Raw genomic sequence first — 20210 nt, 5'->3', positions numbered from 1 at the left:
TCAAGATAGAAATCTCTATTTTTGTTTTGCAAGTGATTGCCTTTGGTTCTCTGAAGAGCAATAGGGTAGCTATGAAACATGGTGGCTTAAGAGTCAAAAGCCTTTTAAAAAAGGGACTTTTTTTCCTATAGTGTTTTATTGGGTCTTTTCTAATTTTATGTTGCTTTTCTGCAAGTGAAATAAGAAAGAAGAAATGTAGTTTACCTTCCTCTATTCCATATTTTAAATAGCTAGTCCATATAATATTGTTCTCTTTCCTAGGATCCTCAGACTTCTCGAACTTTGACACTTATCTCTAAAACCATTCAAACGCTAGGCAGCCTATCAAAATCTAAATCTGTAAGTACGCCATTTTCATTTAAAGGCTTAATTCAGGAAAGTTATTTTCTTTTTTCTTTTTTTTTTTTTAATCTTTTCTCACTCATTGTAATTAAGCCTTTAAAATGCTTGAGTTGCACTAGGCTTATGCAAAACTGGTTTTGATTGCTTTGATTATAAGCCTCTCATGCTCACAGAAAAACTAAATCTATCTTAATCTGAACTAGATTTCAGTAAAGCAAAATTGTGTGACCAACCTAGAAGTCTGTTCCAGGGGTTTTCATTCCTTCCTTCTGGAAGAAAGATAGTGATCAGGAAAACCCGTGAAGTTCCCTACTTGCCTCCAGTATGTGATAGCAGCTCTACAGGGCTTTACAGATTGTTTCAGCATTTTAAGGCTCAACTGAGAAGAGTCGCCCAGTAGGGGGAAGGGCTATGCTTTTCTTTTCATACCAGTTCAGTTTTCTGCCAGTCAGTGGTGAGATTAGATCTAAATTCCCATGCTCTGGATGTTTGATTGAAATAAAACTTGTGTACCTAAGGCACCACACTGCTATATCTGGTGATAATTTGGGGTCGCTGGTGGTCTAGTTAGGATTCATGCAGGCAACTGTAGATGAATCTGTACCTCAATTACAAATCCTTTGAGACACTAGAATTCCTTCTCTCACACTTTTTGTCAGCTTCTTTTAGGACCAAGATTAAAAACCAAAGCAGAAGTTTGAAGCTTTTGAAGAATGCATTATTAACTGTAGTAACTGAACATTCGAAATGCATTCTGCTACCTTTTTGAGATAAAAATTTGGTACTACTGAATGTGTGCTGTACAACATGAAAATAGTGCTTTGCTTATTTTATCTCTGGCCAAAAAACCCCCTCTTTTCTGCGATGGCTTGCCTCATGGTCTACTGCTGTTAACAATAATATTTTCTATATAAACTGTATTATGAGATGCATGGTTTTGGCTTTGTATTTCAGGCCAATTTCAAGGAATCGTACATGGCTACTTTTTATGACTATTTTAATGAGCAAAAATATGCAGATGCAGTAAAAAATGTAAGTAATGCATGTGAATGTTCTGAAAATCCTGCTGTGTTGTTGAAGCTGATGCTCGGAATCCTAGAATATAATACATACTGTTTGTAAACCAGGAAGCGTGTGCTAGAAAAAGCAGACTGCTGATAACTGTAATATTCAAGAAACTTTTATCAAATGTTAATAGTAAAATCTCTTTGGATCTACTTCTACTTAATAATTAGGTTGGATTACAAGCTGCTGCTTAGAGCTTTAGACGTGTGCATGCTTCATAGGATGCTGCAGATCTGTGATGAAAATTGCTTAGTCCAAAAGGAAGTGAAAGAGACGTATAACAAAGGAGAAGCACAAGAAGTGTTGGTCATCTGCAGTTTTTCTGCTTAAGAGCATTTGTGCTATTTTTAGTTTACAACCCAGGAAACCTCTCAAATTCCTCAAGCTTCTGCCATTACCTTCTGTTTAACTACTTCTACAATATTTTCTTGTAGCTCTGTGCTGTACAAATGTTAGAGATTTTAATTTGGGTAGTGCGGTACTGTAATTTTTATCTATGCTTTTTGTTCACCTTTTAGTTTCTAGATTTAATTTCATCTTCGGGAAGGAGAGATCACAAGAGCATAGAGCAACCTATATTGCTTAAAGAAGGGTAAGCATGCATGTGCAACAAAACCCTCTATTTGTGTGCTTGCTACCATTCTAAGGCAGCTATCTTTTTTCCCGCCGTCCCTATTCCATCCATGTGTTCAGAGAAGAATGTAGGAAGATTCTTGTGTTGCTATTTCTACTCTCCGTGGCTGCTATAGCTGATTTTAACATCTTTCCATTTGATGTAAACTTCTTAATTTAAGTATGTTTTGAAATAAGTGAAGGAAAAAGAAGCCTGTAGAACTTAGTTAGCACAGCTAAGGCAAAAGAAACTTAAATCAGCATTGTGTTAAAATCAAGTTGATTTTTTTTTTCCTGAACTCCAGTGAACAAAAGCTGTAAAATTCCACTGTGAAGGCAGATACTGAATATCTTAGTTAGGGCAAAGCCTGCAAATGGAATTTGCTTTTGCTGCCCTGTAAGATCCATATGCTAATCATTATCATGGCCATTTCAGGGAAAATTTGTGATGCACTTGGAACAGTTTCTAGTTTTAGTACCTTTCCTTTTTTTTGGAAGCATGTTCGATATGCTGTATTAGGTTTAGATACTAATTGTTGGCATTTTTTGTGTTACAAAACTGAGTGGTTAAGATCATCTAAGTGCACTGTGGAAACAGCTTCTTTGAGCTGGGAGGAAGAAAGTAAAAAATCCAAATTCTTCCTGTCAGAGCTCAGTAAGCTGAACTGCTGCTTGAAAGTAAGCTTTCATGGTAGCTTTAAGTCATGCAAAAACTAGGTGTTCGGTGAAAACATGACTGCCCCTTCCGTTTAACCTCTGCAGTTCACTTCACTTCTCTGATGATCATCTGTCCCTAGAAGCAAGTTTGTCTATTTTAATTCTGTACATTTATCATTCTTTTGTTTTTGAAAATAACTGTATAGTTTGTAACATTTTCCCTCTAACTCTAAAACATTATTTTTTCTGCCTCTGTCTTTCTTTTGCTACTGTCTGATTTATTTTCTGTCTTTTCTTGCTCGGCCTGTGGCTGCTGTTATAAGGACTCTTAAACTAACAGTAAAGAAAGTTGATGGTAATAGTTCATGCAGGTAAGATGGTAGGGGCAGTTGGTGCTTTGCTGTAGCTACCGGCTGACAGCATGTCCTTCCTTCGCAGCAATAGACTTGTCCGACTTAACTTCGGGGTGGAAGTACTCTGTTTAACAATCCTGAAATGCCTGTGTAAACCCAGCAGAGAGCATTTTGTTATCTATTTCTTGACGTTGACCAACTCCTTTTTTTTTTTTTCCCCTTTCCTTAAAAAAACCTGCTGTAAATAGAGAATAAAGGACTTTATCTGTAGGCAGACGCTCCAAGCAGCACTGGGATTTGCTTAATATTCAGTGTATAGATCCCAGTGAACTCACTGGAAGTGATTAAGAAGTGGCAATATATTTTCTAGACACTTCTTAAGTAGCATTCATGTAAATTGTTCTCAAGGTTAAGGAGTGGCCTTCAGCTGACTATTGTTCCTGACATGTTGCATTATTGCCATGTTATATCATGGGGAGTGGGTGGGAATTTTCACAGCCTTTGATTTGATTCTTCTCCAGATTGATTGGCTGGTTAGTGGGGTTTCTGTTTGCCTTTGCAATGTTTTTGTTTGCTTTTGGTTCTTTAATCTATCTTGGCTTCTATTAAGAGTATCTAGATGGAAAGCTATAGCATATGTAGTTTTGAATGAATGTACAGTAGCAAAAATTAGTCACTGGCACTTGGGTTTGCTGGCATTGATCATGCCATCACTGCTTAACAGCTGTCTGCCTGGTTCTTTCCAAAAGGAAGGGAATTAAAAGGAGAACTAGTCCTACCATTCTTGTAGGTGCAAGGGGCATGCTGATGCTTCCAAGCAAGGCTAAGGCAGATCCAAACTCAGGTCTACCATAAACATGAGAAGAAACAGTATCTCGAACCACCCAGCACTGAAATGGGTTTTATCTTAGACTTTTTTCCACTTTGTGCTTCTGGACTATTTGCTCTGACTTCTCGCGCATTCTGCAAATGTTAGAAACAAAGAAATCCTTTAAATTCACCTTATAACTTCTGTGGCTTTGAATTCTTGTCACCTGTCTGTGGGAAATAAAAGCACATTCTTCTCTTGGCTATGTCAGCTATGAAGAATTTAATTAGAAATGTGCTCTTAGCTCTGCAGTATGGAGTTTGCATTTTTCAAAGAGGGATGCTCTGTAGGAGTTTGCAGTTTTAAGTGTTGGCATGAGAAGGAAGAGAAACTAACTTGAAGAGCATATGGTCCAGCCCAAGGATATCTGCTCTTCCCTTGAAATTTGCCTTAACCTTGAAATACGAAGACTACTGCCAGTGGGCCTGGTGATGACCTGAATGATATGGTTTTATTAAATATTTCTCAAGTAAGCCAAGAATAAGGACGGAGACAGTAACTGTCTGACCATTTTAAGAATGAGAGGTGTGTAACTATAACTGGTTTAAAAAAAATCTGTCGCTGTATGCAGTCCTTGTTAGCCTTTGCCAGCACAACTTGGAATGGGCAGCAGGCACCAGCACAGCTGGTTACAAAACAGTTAAAGTCTGAAGGAACGTGAGTTTCTGTTTGAGCTTTAAACAGACCTGCGGTTCGATTGGATGCAATGTAGTTGTTTCTGACTGAAGATACCAGAAGCGAGAAACAGTATTAGCTGTTCTAAGCATTTTAGGTCTGCTATTGAAAATCTTCAACCAAATCATTCGCTGTTCTCTCTGTGTGCTCTTTGTGCTGCATAGTGCCTTTCTACTTGATAAAAACTACTCTGTAGTAAGTAGTTTTTACTGGCTCCGTTGTACAATTCTGTATTTGGCACAATAGTTAATGAAATATGTAGAGTAGCTGCTATCAACTCTCTACTGCATATGCATACGCATTTTTTTCCACCAAAAGTGATGCTGAGCAGTATGAAGCCACTAGGGTTTCCAAAGTCACCTTGAAGCTTTTGGACTGATTTAGTGGTTAAGAAGGTGGTGGGTGCATCACAGTTTCTTGTAAGCTAATTCAAGTTTGAAATTTATTAAAACTGACAACTCACTAAATGAATGCCCCTCCTCTGCCAAAAAAGGGGGCGATGGGGGGTTCTAGCTTTCAGCTGTCAGATTGCTTTGTATGTTATTTAAAATGTGTTTCCAACTGCAGCATCAGTGTGCAATTGCAAATGGAGCTGTGGAACATCCTGATTTTGTTTCTAGAGCTTGAGAGTGACTAAAGCTTGTAAGGGTACAATCCCTGTGCTCCAGAGGCCTTACACCTGCCTTTTAATTATTAAACATACTCTAAACCTTTTGAGCTTTCTCACAGCTTTAAAAAAAAAAATAATAAAAAAAGCTTGTAGAGTTAACAAGTCAAGCTTAGCAGAGCAGTGCTAACCGTGTTTTGCCCTCTCTGCTGTAGTAGGAAACCATTTAGCTGGATTTGTAACTGAGGAAAGGGCACAAGCTGCAGTTCAGCTAACTAACTAGAGCCCCTATGTAGACTACAAGTCAAGCTACATGTCTTGCCCCTTATATAGATCTGGAAAAAGGACAGGCTTAACTAACAGATGCACTAAACCTATCCAAATGTGATTTTCCTTTCCTTGTCAAGACAAGGCCTCAATAATTAGAAAACACTGTGTGTCCCCTCCTAAAGCTTCACAAGTGCCATCATGTATGTGTGTGTATATATGTATATATGTATAAATCTATATACATAAATACATATTTTATATGTATGCATATATTTATATGCATGTATATATAAAATCTGGTGTATTGTAACAACTGTTGTCCTGTTTACTAGGTTCATGATCAAGAGAGCACAAGGAAGAAAACGATTTGGTATGAAAAACTTCAAGAAGAGATGGTTTCGCCTGACAAACCATGAGTTTACCTATCAGAAAAGCAAAGGTAACAAAGTTTTGCCAGTCTTTTTTTGGTACATTAAAGTGAAGATTAAACAAGGATCATGTAAGAACAGAAGACTGAGATCTAGATCTGTAACTGTAGAAGGCACAGTGCAGGCAAGTCTGTCAGCCTGTATGTTCTTGCCCTTTTTTTAGTATGTCTATACTGACTGTTAGAGAAGCTTCTTGGATAGCACAGTACCCTATAAATTAGCAGAATATTTTATAGTATTTGTCTAATATCAGTTACAACATCATCTGTAGGTTTCACAGTTACATAGTAGATTGTCCAAGGAAACAAAACTCAGGATACAAATACCTTACGCTGGGATTTGGGTTTGTATTGAACATTCTCAGATGTATCTCAGCTTGTTCACATAAATGCTGTAGCATTCGCACAACTGGCTGCAGTAGACAGGGATTTGCCTGCAAGCTTTGAACTTGCAAAAATGTGTTTACTTCACGTTGCCCAATATCAAGGATTTTGCTTTTCGAAAATTGTTCCTGTCTGTTCAGTAGTACACAACAAATACCGCTTCCTTCCATCATATAAATACAGAGGGAGTGAGAAAGCTAAGGAAACATGTTCAGATCATGCTAGTCATCATTTCACACTCAACTTTGAGCTGGTACATCACCACCATCAACCTAGTTCAGTTGAGCTGACAGGAATGATTTCTTTCATTGTCACCTTCTCAGGAAATACACTGCGTCCTGCTGCAGTAGTCTGTTTCCAAGAGGCTTGCTAGCATAACGTAGTGCAGCTGAAAACAGAAATGAACTTCAGATAATACTTAAGGACCATGCTAGTAAATCCCTACTGAGTGAAGGGAGTCTTGTGCAGTCAAAATGATTTTCAAAGGAACTGAATCAGCCCTTAGAATAAGGGCAGAGGGTGAAGTTGAGTTGTGAGTAAGTTGCTCAGTATCTCTGTGTGTGTGTTTTGCAGGTGATCACCCTCTGTGTAGCATTCCAATTGAAAACATTCTGGCAGTGGAAAGACTGGAGGAGGAATCCTTTAAAATGAAAAATGTAAGTAGGTCATCTTCATTAATTTACTTGTTAGGCTGGTCTAGATCCACCAGCCTAATCACCTTTTTCCCTTTTGTAACCTGGATTGGGTTTCTGTTGAAAGATATACAACCACAGCTGCTTGTTCTGTATATAGTAGCAGGAGTTTCCAAAAGTACAGCCCATTCAGATTCTTAACAGCCCAGTCAGCAGTCTTTGGGTTTCGTGATCTGCAGCACAGTCAGTACTGACCACTGCTGATCAGCTGTCTGGGCTCTGTAATGTCAGACACAGGTAAGATAATCGAGTCCCTGCCCTTTCTGTCAGACCTCTCTGTTGGGAAGGAACTGGCTGCTATAATTGTGAAGGATCACATCTTCTTTCTTAGCTATCAGGGTTTGTTTATTGGTTAATGAAAGTGCATATATATTTGGGTTAGGTCATGTGCCAAAACAACATCTGTGCTGTCCCAGCATGGTTTAGCATTTTGATTGCCACATTAGAGAATAAAATACAGCTGTATTTCTCATGCATGGAACACTACTGCCAACTTCTGTATGCAAGACATACCATCCATTGGGTAAGAACAGTTCTTAAGACATGATCAGTTCAGGTGATGTTGAGAGCCTTTTTCATACTTTTCTGCCTGTAAAGCTGAGTACAGTCCTTAAAAAGAAACAAAAAAACAGCTCAGTGTTTTCCAGTTCTAAACATGCATCTACTACAGACTTCTTTATACAACGTAAATGGTTGTGACTTTTAGCTTTTCTGCCTTTAAGTCTTTCCTGCCGTCTACATTGCTTGTGGACACCATGCAGGGCAGTGCTCAAACCTGCCCTAGATACTAGGTTCCTCAAACAGCACTTTGTTAAAGTGAAATACAATGCTCGACTCCTCAGTATTTTCCCTGTTTCAAGTATTATTTTGGTAGCGTATCTCCCTCTCTTAAAACATGGAATAAGTTTCAGTTCACTTGCTTTTAGAGCACATCTTCATTGTACTGTAGCTGGCTCTGGTGTTTATAACTCATGTTAATTACATAGGCAAAAGCAACCCAGCTGCAAAATAATTCTCAAGCTATCAGAAGGCAGCTTTAACATGCGATGAACTGTTGCCAACTGTAGTCTGCAAAATAACTTGATTGAACTAGAAGTAGCCACACAGTTGAGATAAAACTTACTATGTGTAGAGAGGAGCTGAGCTATAATTCTGATCAACTCTTCAGTGACAGCAGTCTTTAACTTATGCTGAGTCTACTGGGTTAGAATGCATCCAAAATATCCCTTTATTGTAAAGATTTATTATAGGAAAAATATCCCTTTATTAACATCAGAAACTGTGGGCTATTTTGGTTGCTTAAATTCAGTATTACCTAGAAAATGAAGGTGACTACATCCATTCTGGAAAGTAAGGTTCAGAGTCTTTCCATAAGCAGTAGAAAATACCATTATCACCTTCCTATGCTAATATATTCCCATATATCTTCCCATATATAAATAGAATGCTGCAGCAAGAACAGAATTCTCAAAACACCACAGCAGATGTATCTGCGATGGATATTCCATCATAGGTGCTAAGTGTGATTAAAGATCCACATTTTCTATAAATACTCTCTATGTATCTGTGCTCTGAATTGCACCAAGTATGTCTTCCTCACTTCTGATAAATCTGCCTGTCTGGCAGTAAGGCCAGTAGCCTTCACCTTCCTTAAGCACAGTCTGGGGGGTGTGGGGGTGGCTTTAAGTACTGTTCAGGTTTTGTGTGTTGTTTGAGAAGCAACTGGTGGTTTTGGTAGTGTAAAGGTCTTGCAACCACTTGAAATTCTTGGCTTAGTTGTGGGCTTCTCAGTAACAGTTGCCATATGTTAGTTCACTTAGGTTGGTATCCCCTTACACAAAGCCATACTCCTTAAATCTGTTCCTTTGTTGTAATGCAGAAGGCTCCATTTACCCCAGCAGGACATTAAAATTATTTTCCCTGTAGTTCTGTGTTAACGGAGGGTTGAGCTGCATGCTCCTGCCTTCCTCGTTCCTTCCTTCGCTATTCCCCGAACTCAAATTGCCAGTTATGTCCTGAAAAGTTTTATTAAAAGGACTCTCTCTTTGGTGTGTATTTTGGCAGTGCTGGACTGATCACACTAGTAGCTCCTACACTGCTCTTGTGTGTTGCGCCTTTCTAATTATTGTCTGACATCTATAAAGATAACTAAATCCAGGGAAATGACTGTTGGAGCTTTCCCTTTCCTGTTAGAAGAGACATGGTAGTTAAAAAACCTGTTTGTTCACAACTTAGCAAGTATATTTGCAAGCTACTTCAAAGGGTGTGCACCTAAAAGTGTCACAAGGGAAGAACAGATTGCGCCTGGTGCCGGTCTGCAACGTTCTCTCGACCAGCTAGGTGCAGAATTCAGGCCAATGTTTCAGGTCTTTGTAATAGACAAAAGTGAATTTCAGTTTTGGTGGGGTTTTTGTTTTTTTGGTGGGTTTGGGTTGAGTTTTTTTGTGCCTCTTTGTTTTTCTCTTTAAAGTAGCACAGAGAAACCAGCTGTTTGGAAAATAATATTCTGCATGATATGGGCAGTGTAATGTCTAATGATTTGAATAATCAAATGGAGAAGTAGAAGGGGGAAGGACAATTTAGGAACACCTGAGAGAAAGGGGAAAACCCATTAAAATTAAGTATTTGCAGAAGCTAGAGGAAGTGAAGATGGTTGACATTTGTCTTTCCAAAATTTGCAGTTAGGATCACTAATTTGAACGTAGTTATCTTCAGTGCATGATCAGTATAATCAAACAATAAGGCTGTGCGTCAGAAACTTGCTTCTTCAAGAGGAGTAAAATAAGTGCAATTGTGCCATTTTAGGTTGCAGGCTGTTTTGAACAGGCAGGAGAGCTCTAGTTTAGATTTTCAGTGCCCAAGCCATAATGCAGAATTAGTGTGCAATTATTTGAACCACCCTATGGCGATTAAAGAGAAACTGTATTGCTGTGATTTGCTAATAGCAGCTATAGTTGGGTGCAGAAGCAAGGAAGTTATTGAAAGGAAAGAATCATGCTGAAATAGGTGTTAAAAAGACTAGAGAGATGGCAGTATTAAAGCAAAGCTGTTGCTGAGGCTGGATCCAAACTCTCATTTTTCTCCCTTCTGCCCCCTGCTGACTAGCATTTCCTTTCAGCCCTGTGTTGGGTCCCTCTGTCAGCCTTCCAAAACTTGGAGCTGCAGCATTACTAAAATTGCATCCCTGAGCCTGACAACAAATCTTGTTGAGGCCCAACCAGCAAGTTGATATTAGCTGTTCGTAAATCATCTCCTACAGGAACAGTACCTTACTCCTTGTACCAGGTGAAAGGTCTTGTTGTTTTAAGGGCACATTTCCTGCTTGGTTTTGTGTTGAAATGTATTTATTGGTGCATTCTTTTAGTGTGCTGTGTTTTTCCTTTAATAAATCATCAGTCTGAGCCCAGTCTTATGTTCACCGACTCATTCTGGTGGTTTATTCTGTGGCTTATTTCCTTATTTTCAGATGTTCCAGGTGATCCAGCCTGAAAGAAGAGTCCTGTATATCCAAGCAAATAATTGCGTGGAGGCCAAGGACTGGATTGATATCCTCACCAAAGTTAGCCAATGCAACAAGAAGCGCCTCACGGTCTACCATCCCTCTGCCTATCTTAATGGCCACTGGCTTTGCTGTAAAGCTACTGCAGATAATACTCCTGGCTGCACACCCTGCACAGGGTAAGGATTAGTAACGTGCTGTTGGTCTAGGTATTGCCAGGGGTATGTGCGTCTCTGCAGTGTGACTTACAGGTATGCAGTTACCCAGAAGATCTGCCAGGTGCGCAGGTGTCATGGTGTTTTCAAAGGCCATCTTTATTGTTATTTCTGATACTGTCAGTATCTGCATATCTTGGTCAAAATGTTGAAATTTTTAGAGTTCAAGACGTTGATAGGAGTTGACTGTGGGATAAGATACTTCGGTTGTGATCAACTGTCATTAGTAAAAATGTCAGAAATCCCTTCAACGTCCTGTTTGTAAATTCCTGAAACAGACAATCATCTGCTTCTAGATTTAATTCTAAACTGATCTTTTCCTAAGGGGCCCACTCATGCTCTCTGTTAAATGAAGAGGTACTGTCTGGTTCGTAGGAAACTATTTTCATCTAAAATAAGAGAAGCAACAAGTCTGTAGCGGTAGGTAGTCTCAGAATGTAAGACCTGGATGGTTGGGAGTTCAGTGCTTTGGCTCCGCCATCTGGTTATAGCAGACTAATTCACCAAAATGTCTGGATACTGATACAGTCCTCTCTTTCAAGTCAGAGTGAAAGCGTGCTGGATAAATCTAGGCATAAAGAAGTTTGAACTTGTCTACCTTTTCTTTTGGGGACAAACAGGAGGTTTTGAGCTTCATTATATACAGTCTGTGGGCTTTCACGAGTACTCACTTTCATCCTTGTTAAGTGCTTTTTGTGCCGTAATATACTGTTTAGCATATAACTTCTGCCTCTCTTCCCGATGCCTTACAGAGGCCTGCCAGCAAATATACAACTGGATATAGATGGAGATAGAGAAACTGAGCGCATCTACTCTCTTTTCAACTTGTATATGCCAAAATTGGAGAAAATGCAAGGTGAGGATGAAAGATCATTGCATCTCCAATACATTTAGCAAGGCAAAAATACCTGTGAAAAATTTTATGTTCTAGCTAGGCCAGCCTTGCGAATCACATCCTAGAACACAGTGGCCATTATTTAACTTGTTTCCCCTTCTGCTATCTTGAGGCAGTTGTGTGAATTATTTTTGGTGCAGTGTGCAGTCTCGTAGTCTGTACAAAGTTCTTTGCATAATAAACAGTTGTTTGAAATACGGTCTTAACCACAGCATCCTAAAATAGCATAGGCACAGAGCATTGCTTGGATGCTCTGAATTGACAAATCAGAGCATGCACTAAACCAGAAGTTTACTGATCCTGAAAAGAAGCACCAGCAAAGTTGAGGTTTCAGTGGCACATGGTTTTGTGTTACCGGGAGTCATGTGCACATTCCCCGATTCAGATCCCAAGAACAGGCTGGATACAAATGGTTTCTCAGGAAGGCTCTTTCAGAATTATCAGCGAAGGATGACCTGTGGATGTCTGTGAAATGTTGAAAAGTGAAGTTTGGGCTAGTAAACGCTCAGGAGCTGAGGGGAGCAGAGATGTGACATGAGGGATAAAAGAAAGAAGAGACAGCAGAGGAAGTTAGTACTAGCAGGCATGCCAAGAAAAGTATCCGGTGTACACAGTGCCAGACTTGAAATCCCAATTTAGCACAAGGAGTGGCAGGGAAGCCTTCACTGTGGCACTGATCTTTAAATAGGACTTTATTTTATAATATGAGATAAGCCAGTGGTGTCAAACACACAGATTGGAAAGCACTTTAATCCATTCCTGGCCGCCATGCAATTGCAAACTTCAGGTCCCCACCACTTCCGAGCTGTCTGAACCAGTGCCCAGCTTTCCCCTGTTCCGAATCCTCACTGCCAGAGCCAGCATCGAGTTTCAGTGTCGGGGAAAAGGACGCAGGTCTGGCGCAGACAGTGCAGCAAGGGGGAGGTAACTCGAAAGCTGAGACTGGGACAGCAATAAAGCTAGAAAGCTAGGGAAAAATAGAGACAAAATAAAATATTCTCTCTCCCCCTCTAATATGCTCGGCTACAGTGCAGAAGTAGATCACATGATGAATGTGTTGTAAATGTTCATGTGTAATCAGTGTCCTGATCTCTCAGCCAGGAAGGCTCCCTGGTAAGATAGGAAGGTAGTATGACTTGCCCCTTCTTAGAATATGTCCTTAAGCAGGCAGCCAGGCAGTAGTCATGACATACTCTGCTTATGCTTATTGTATGAGTCTTTTAGGCGTAATGTTGTAAAACATCTTGTGTGACTACTTCAACCTGTAATTGTTTTGAATTCAGTCTGTTGTGCAGTGCCGTACTTGTTGCTTAGCTGCTGCTTAGGGATGGAACCTGTCCTTCTGACAAGCGAATACTTGACTTCGTGCAGGCCAACCCTGCAGCACAGTGGCAGAGTTAGGCCTGTGTCATGGGGCACTGCTAGTGGTAATTGAGATGAAAACACTGCCTGTGCAGTGAAGGACAGCTTCGCACCAAGCCAGGAGCAGCTGCCAGGCTTGTTGCCCTTGCCTTACGAGGCGAGGAGGAGGGAACGGGTAGGGGACAGCCTCTGTGCCTACCAACAGCCCTGCAAAAGGACAGGGAACTGCTCCTTCTGTTGCCGTTGATGTCAGCCACAGTTCTGTGGTGGTCATATGGAAGCAAACCAAGGAACTGTATGAACCCCGGACTGAGTATTTTTAGTCTGCTTGTGTCGCTTTTTTCCCCTGCCTATCTGATACCTATTCCCATACTTTATTTTTTTTCCCCAGAGGCCTGTGGCAGCAAATCTGTGTATGATGGACCTGAAGAGGAAGAATATTCTACATTCATCATTGATGACCCTAAGGAGACGTATAAAACACTAAAGCTGATTATTGAAGGTGTTGGAACTTTAGAGCAGGAGCATGCTCAATATAAGAGGGATAAATTTAAGAAGACAAAATATGGAAGCCAGTAAGTATAATGGGTTGTCCAAACAGGGGAACAGTCCTAGGAAATGGTATTTCCCTTGCTTATGTTCTGGCTTTCACCATATTCATGTTCAAAAAAGATCCTGCAAATACATACAAAGTAGGATTGTGACTGTCGTGGTTTAACCCCAGCCGGCAACTGAGCACCACACAGCCGCTCGCTCACTGCCACCCCCCCACTGGGATGGGAAGAGAATTGGAAGAGTAAAAGTGAGAAAACTTGGGGGTTGAGATAAGAACAGTTTAATACGTGAAATAAAATAAAGTAAAATAGTAGTAGTAGTAGTAGTAGTAGTAATAATAATAGTAATAGAAGAATATACAAAGCAAGTGATGCGTGATGCAATTGCTCACCACCCACCAACGGATGCCCAGCCAGTCCTGGGCAGTGGTCCCCAGCCAGCTTTCCCCCAACTTATGTACTGAGCATGACGTCACATGGTGTGGAATGTCCCTTGGGCCAGTTTGGGTCAGCTGTCCTGGCTGTGCCCCCTCCCAGCTTCTTGTGCCCCTCCAGCCTTCTCAGTCGGTAGAGCATGGGAAGCTGGAAAGGCCTTGACTAGTGTAAGCACTACTTAACAACAACCAAAACATTGGTGTGTTATCAACATTATTCCTACTAAATCCAAAACACAGCACTGTACCAGCTACTAGGAAGGAAATTAACTCTATCCCAGCCGAAACCAGGACAGTGGCTTAGGATTGATACCACAATATTTTAAAGGACAGTAAGGAATTTTGAAATGCTTATTTTTTAGATGCAGTTTCATTCATAAAAATAAACGTGCGGTTTGTTTTGTTTTTTTTTTAATTTATTTTTTTATTTTTAACCTGTGCTCATGGAATGAGCAGTAAATAGCAGAAGATACATGTACTTACCAGCTTATTTTAGAGTGTTGGTTTAAAAATGGGAAGAGTGACTGATACAGCCACATGACTGTATTTTGTGTACACATAACTAAAGGAGCATTCTGCACATGGCTGACAAAAAAGAGGATCAATTCAATCAGTCAGTTTTTCCAGTTCAAGTAAGATGCAGTGTTATCATTGCAATTACAACTTCGAAAATCAAACTTAGGGAAAAGGTTATGTCTGTTCACTTTCCGTTCTGACATTTTCATGTCCTGACAGAAAATTCTATGTATAGTACTTTTTCCTTTTCTTTTCTTTTCTTTTAGAGAACATCCCATTGGTGACAAGAGCTTCCAGACGTACATCAGGCAGCAGTCAGAGATCTCGGCACATTCCATATGAAGTGCAAAGGAAATCACAGGACAGTGCTGAAGGGTCGGTCGATCAGTGAAGCTAAATAGCAAAACAAAAGGGAAGCCACACATGTAGCAAAACATATGGATAAGTGTCAAGCTTACAAACTTTGAGACTTGCTAAACGTATTCTCTTTCAAGAAACTGTTATAATAGTTGCTATGCACTTTATTCATCTGGTTATTGACAGATGATAAAACTCTGCCTTCTAGGCAGTTGTTGTCATGTGGATTTTTAAATTTGCTTTGGTTTCTTGGAATCTAGTGATCAGTTCAATGATCGAGGTGTGTGGACTTCATCTTGACAACTCCCATGCAATTCCTTATGTTTCGGAAACCAAGCATGCTGCTAATATGCAGCATTTTCTAGAATGGTTGTTTGTTACTGTTTTTTGTTCCTGATTAATGTATATTATGCCACACCCCTGCGTGCTCTCTTAGGAAAAGCTTAGTAACACTTTACTTTTAATGCCTGCATTTAGAAAAGAAGCAGAGAAAAAACCCTCTGGTGTAATCTCTTGCATTGTAGCTTGTATTCTGAGCAGGCCAAGGAGCAGGCCTTTTGTTTTTACAGCAGCATAATTTTTGCTAAATGTGCACAGTTTTTAATAGAAATTCAGATCTGAATGGTACTCTTGATATTTTTGAGATACAAAGTCATTTCTCCAGACATATTCAGCAGACTTTGGTTTTGAAGATGCAATCTCAGCGGTGTAATAAAACTGACTCTCATAAATACGAGTAAGAAGTGAATTTACGTCCAAGCTACATGTCTCTTTTATGCAGTCCAGTGAATGGTAATCTTTGAAAGTCTGCCAACTGAAAGGCAAGGTGAGCTGATTTTGATGACCTTTTACCACCACGGCGAGAAGGACGAAAAGAACACGAGTCTGGCAGCTGAGAGACACTGACTCCCAGGCAGAAAAGCCGTCAAGATGGGTTTTCTCTGAAAGGATGTTTAAGCACTGGAGACCATGCTATCCTAGTACCACTTGCTTTTCTGGAAAATAGATTTCTACTTTCCCAAAAATGTTTTTAAATACTTTTTTAAAGAGACTTGTTAAAGGATATTTAGTATATTAACACGCGTAATGGTAACTTGTTAATATTCTGAGTGTAGTGAAAATGGAATGAACTGTGTATCTCACTAATACCAACAAAAGTCATTAAGGAGGCAATAAAGATCTGCTAAATATAAGATATATATTTATGTATGCTGTTTAGTTGTACACCATAACTTTCCTCTGTAAAGGGTCTGATGTACAAACTTCTAGCTTTGATGGCACGGAAGCCTGCATGATGGACTTTAAGCTTCTGTGGGGTAGAAGCTAGTGTTCGTTTTAAGCTGAATTGGAACAGAAAGCATTGAACTATCAGTTTAATGTGAAGATACCTGTATCTTTGCTTAAAATGTTACAGAGTAACTCCTCTTAACTGTGTCCTCATTGCATCTGACGTGACGTAAGATGGCTGAAGTACTTTGAATGCCTCTGTTTGTTAGTGATGCTCTTAGGAATGAGGTTTTCTTTTTGTTTGAGTATATAGTAGACCACCTTCTAGTAGATGACAAATGATCTTCTATTCATCTTCACCCAGCAGACTGGGCAAGGGAAGTAATGAAGCATTGCAGAGATGCATTTTGGACTCCAAGCTTTTAGCTGCCATGAACTGCAATTTTTAACATGTATTTGTAACTTAATATTGTTTATAAAATACTAATGACCTGTAATGTGTGTTCTACTTGCCAATTAAAAGAAATGTTTTATTTCTGAAAACTGTGTGCACATTCAGAGTCTGTTTAGATTCACAGCGGTCACCAGGGGCGCCTGTTGGCACAGCATCTGCTGTTCAGAGTTGGGCCGTGGATGGAGATCCTTGGGAGTGTAAACCAATCTCTGTTGGGGCTGCTGAGTCCCATCCTCGCTCCTCCTCCCATCCCCACCCCTTTTCGTGGGTCAGCATTGCGCCCGTGGGACTATGCAGTGAACCAGATTGGGCACCTGAGCCAGCCACAAACTACTTTTGCAAAGAAAGCAGTTATCGCTCAGCTAGATCGGCCTCTTGAACCGGTTCCTTGTGTTACTATGCAGCTATTGCTGCTGCGAGGGAGGGGTGAGTCCGTGTTGAAAGGACAGGAGGAAAGAGTTGAGAGCACAGCACCCTGCATGTAGGTTGGCTCGTGACCCTGTGGAACCACCACCCTTCTGAATAGGACCTGTTCTGTGGCAAAACCTTGGGCATGCTGAGGTTTGTACAAGTCAGTCTTCTGGAGCTTACCGGTCCTGTCTGGATACTCATGTGGATTAAGCTTTGGCTGTGAGGCGTCGTGTGACAAGCTGCACTCGCTGGTTCTGTTGGGGAGTGTTTGCAGGAAGGCTAGGCAACAGCCCCTCCGGGATGGAAAGCTGTTGACCGGCTCTTTCAGGAGTGTGTTGGTCTAGCTCATCTTCAAGGTAACTCCCACTGCTGTATCAGAACACAGGCGTGCATTTCTGAGAAACTTCTGGAGAAGAGCTTCTGCAGGCACACTCTAGGTGAGTGACAGTAGTGGTTTAACAGGTAAACCACAGTTAAGAAAGAAAACCAAACTGATGGTGGAAGGCGCATCACCAGTGTCTTGGTGAGGGTGAACTTGACCACAATTACACAAGTGTGTGCTTTTGCTGAGGAGTTGTAAACGTTTTAAAAACAAACAAGGTATTAAGTAAGATGAGGTAGTAAACTGACACAGGATTTGTAAGAAATGAGCAGAGTTAAATGCAAAATTACTGTAACATCATTCCCAGGTCTGTCTCTTTTTCCACTCAAATCTCATTCAGTGTATACAATCATTTTGTTTTCCTGCTAACATGTCTTAGCTTAAGTCAATAAGAAATCTTTGAAAGCTGCTTTTCTTACGGCATAACTTAATTAACAGGGTTGGTGAGGGGGTTGTGTTAAAACTGGGCTTCCAATACTTGCTTAGCCTCTGTCTCCTGTCTGTCTGCAGCATATGTTTCTGACGTTGTCTTCAGAAATACTCAGCAAATCCTGCCCACAAGACAGATGCCTTGATAGAGATGCTTGGGACAAGCATCCCTTATATCTGGAATGAAGAAAATAACATTTAAAAAAAAAAAGCATAGCCATAAGTAAGCATGTTACGTCAGTTTTCTTTCCTTCTCTCCTCTATCCCAGCCTGAAAGGCAAAAAAAATTATTTTTGACAGAAAAAAATTTAGAAGCTGGGCCGTTATCTCCTGAGGCTCCTGCTGCCGAAGAAGATCCTCGTGCCTGTTTTCTCCCTCTCTGAACCAGCGCACTAGGGCACGGCTGACCTGGCGACAAGATGCAAGTGGCCCTGGTCCGTGTCCATCCCAGTTCAAAGGAGGTGGTGGCTCTGGCCAGGCAAATGTCTTCGTGCCTTTCAGAAGTGAAGAGTTCAGACTGGGGGATTCGGCTGTGAAACTGCACACCCGAAGTCAGGTTTCCTGTCAGAGTTTCCTAAGGCAACGGACAGGAGTTTAGTTGACAGGTAAAATCTTGTCACTTGTGTGTGCGTGTTTTCCAGGTGGATGGAGTAGAGATGGAGAGCAGCTGCTGCAGTGATGGGAAATCACTATTGGGGCCTTCTCATGCTGTGGCTGTTGTGCCTGAAGCTGTGCTGGGATGCAGTCGGTTGGGCAGCAGGCGTGACAAGCCTTGCGCACACCAATGGTGTCTCAAAGCTCTGTCGGCACCAGCGGCACTTGGTTCTTCACCCAGTAAGACTTTAATGAGGTCTGTGTATGGATGAGAGAGTTGAAGAACACGGTTCTTGTCTGGAAATGTTTCCACGTAAAAATCACCAAATGGAAAAAAAGCAAAGCACAATGTGCCATGGGCGTGGCATGCAGTTAATACAAAGAGCACCCAGGGCCCACCACACCCTTACAAGGCTCATGGGAGTAAGCGTCAGCAACTGTCATCTGAGAAGCTGTGAGAGATCGGTGAGAACTTCTGTCTACACAAGAAGCTGATTTTGGGGCTAAGGCGGCTGGCTGTGCGACGCAGCTGTCTGAGGCACTTGAACGTTGATGTGATTCCTGTCTCCATCCCTTCTCTGCAATACTCCATGCGGTTTCCAGGAGGTCATTTCAACTTGTAATCCCGTAAGCATGCTGTGTGAGAAGCTGGCCTGGATAGCAGGAGAATTCGTGAACCCTGCCAGTCCCCGTTAGTAGCTCCAGGAAATGGGTGCCGCGGGAGGACTATGGCGTTAGGGCAGTGTGCAGCCGGAGGCTGGGACTGATGCTGGGCGGTGCCCGGAGATGAAGTTTAACAGCATCCTCCCATGAGCCACCTTCTGTATTCATTACAGCTGGAGACAAGGGCTAGCGGGCTGATTGGAGAAGACATTTCTTTCTGGCTCTGAGCTAATGTCATTAAACAGTAAATTAATTATTCCAAAGCTCAAGTGGGCACCGAGGAAAAGACAAGGTTTTAAGACAGAAGCGCTGTATTCCTATGTGTGTAAGATTCTGGATCTGGGCTGTGTAAGAAAAGACTGGAAGAATCCATCACGGAGTAGATAATTGTTCTGCGTTCCTAAAACAACCTAAGATAAAGTAGGATCCTAGGAGATTCATCCTGAGGATAGAAACCAGCCCTCCTAACTCCTGAACAAATCACACATGCCTTTCCATTTCAATTCCTATTTCTCATCTACTGCTCCATTTGAGTCACTCTGATTTACTTGAAATGTTCAAATCGTTGGGTTTATCATGTTTGCACAGAGCTGTTTGTGCAGAGATATTACTTTTAACCACAAAGTTGTCTGGTGTTAGCAGGTTTGCCTGCAAAGTTAATGTGGATGTGTTGATTAAACAAAAGGCTCACCAGCAGCCTGAGCTAAATGTAAAGAATGTTTAAATGATAAAAAGGGAAATTGGCTTTTTACTAGTTTGAAAACGTTGCTATACTGAATCCTACCAAAACCATATCCCAGGTGTACGCATGTACATGTTAATGTCGAGGGCAAATTCTCTCCACAAGTGCGGGGCCTGTACGTCATCTGACTAATTTTACTAAATTCACTCAACTTCTTTAATCTCTGTCACAGTTGTCACCGTTGCGCTGTCCTGCCCTAAAGCTGCCGAAAGGAAATGCGTTTTTTACAATTCACTTGAGGCCACAACAAATGCACTACCTGGATATGGACTCTTACGTGAAAACAAGTAAGTCTTGATAGAAGTGACAATGGTGCACAGGGTTGCCATCAGATACCAGAGGTGTGAATAAATAAATTTATTTGATTAAGAAAGGCACTTTGGATAAGTGTAGCCATGTATTTCTCTGGGGGTGGAAACTAAAACTGTAGTCATCGTGTTCGTGTAGAGAAATCTGTTGACAGGAATAAAGGAAGTGAATTTTATTAATTATAGGGGAAGAAAGGGAAATACTCACTTGATGAA

At 41.0% G+C, this 20210-nt stretch overlaps 1 protein-coding gene across 1 annotated transcript in view; it reads left to right on the top strand.

Annotated features, from left to right (window-relative positions):
- The window catches only part of RASA3 (RAS p21 protein activator 3), a 99219-nt gene extending 82665 nt beyond the window's left edge, over nt 1–16554 (top strand). The window contains exons 15-23 of the mRNA XM_009276089.2: nt 262–339; nt 1297–1374; nt 1926–1999; nt 5782–5888; nt 6834–6916; nt 10419–10630; nt 11419–11522; nt 13315–13498; nt 14694–16554. Coding sequence (XP_009274364.1) covers nt 262–339; nt 1297–1374; nt 1926–1999; nt 5782–5888; nt 6834–6916; nt 10419–10630; nt 11419–11522; nt 13315–13498; nt 14694–14769 — 996 coding nt within the window. The 3' untranslated portion in view covers nt 14770–16554. The remainder of the gene's footprint in view (nt 1–261; nt 340–1296; nt 1375–1925; nt 2000–5781; nt 5889–6833; nt 6917–10418; nt 10631–11418; nt 11523–13314; nt 13499–14693) is intronic.
- Nucleotides 16555–20210: the final 3656 nt, after the last annotated feature.

The sequence above is a fragment of the Aptenodytes forsteri genome, unplaced genomic scaffold (assembly GCF_000699145.1).
Source record: "Aptenodytes forsteri isolate BGI_AS27 unplaced genomic scaffold, ASM69914v1 Scaffold96, whole genome shotgun sequence".
In the NCBI taxonomy this organism is placed as follows: domain Eukaryota; kingdom Metazoa; phylum Chordata; class Aves; order Sphenisciformes; family Spheniscidae; genus Aptenodytes; species Aptenodytes forsteri.
This window is presented reverse-complemented; position numbering and strand designations above follow the sequence as displayed.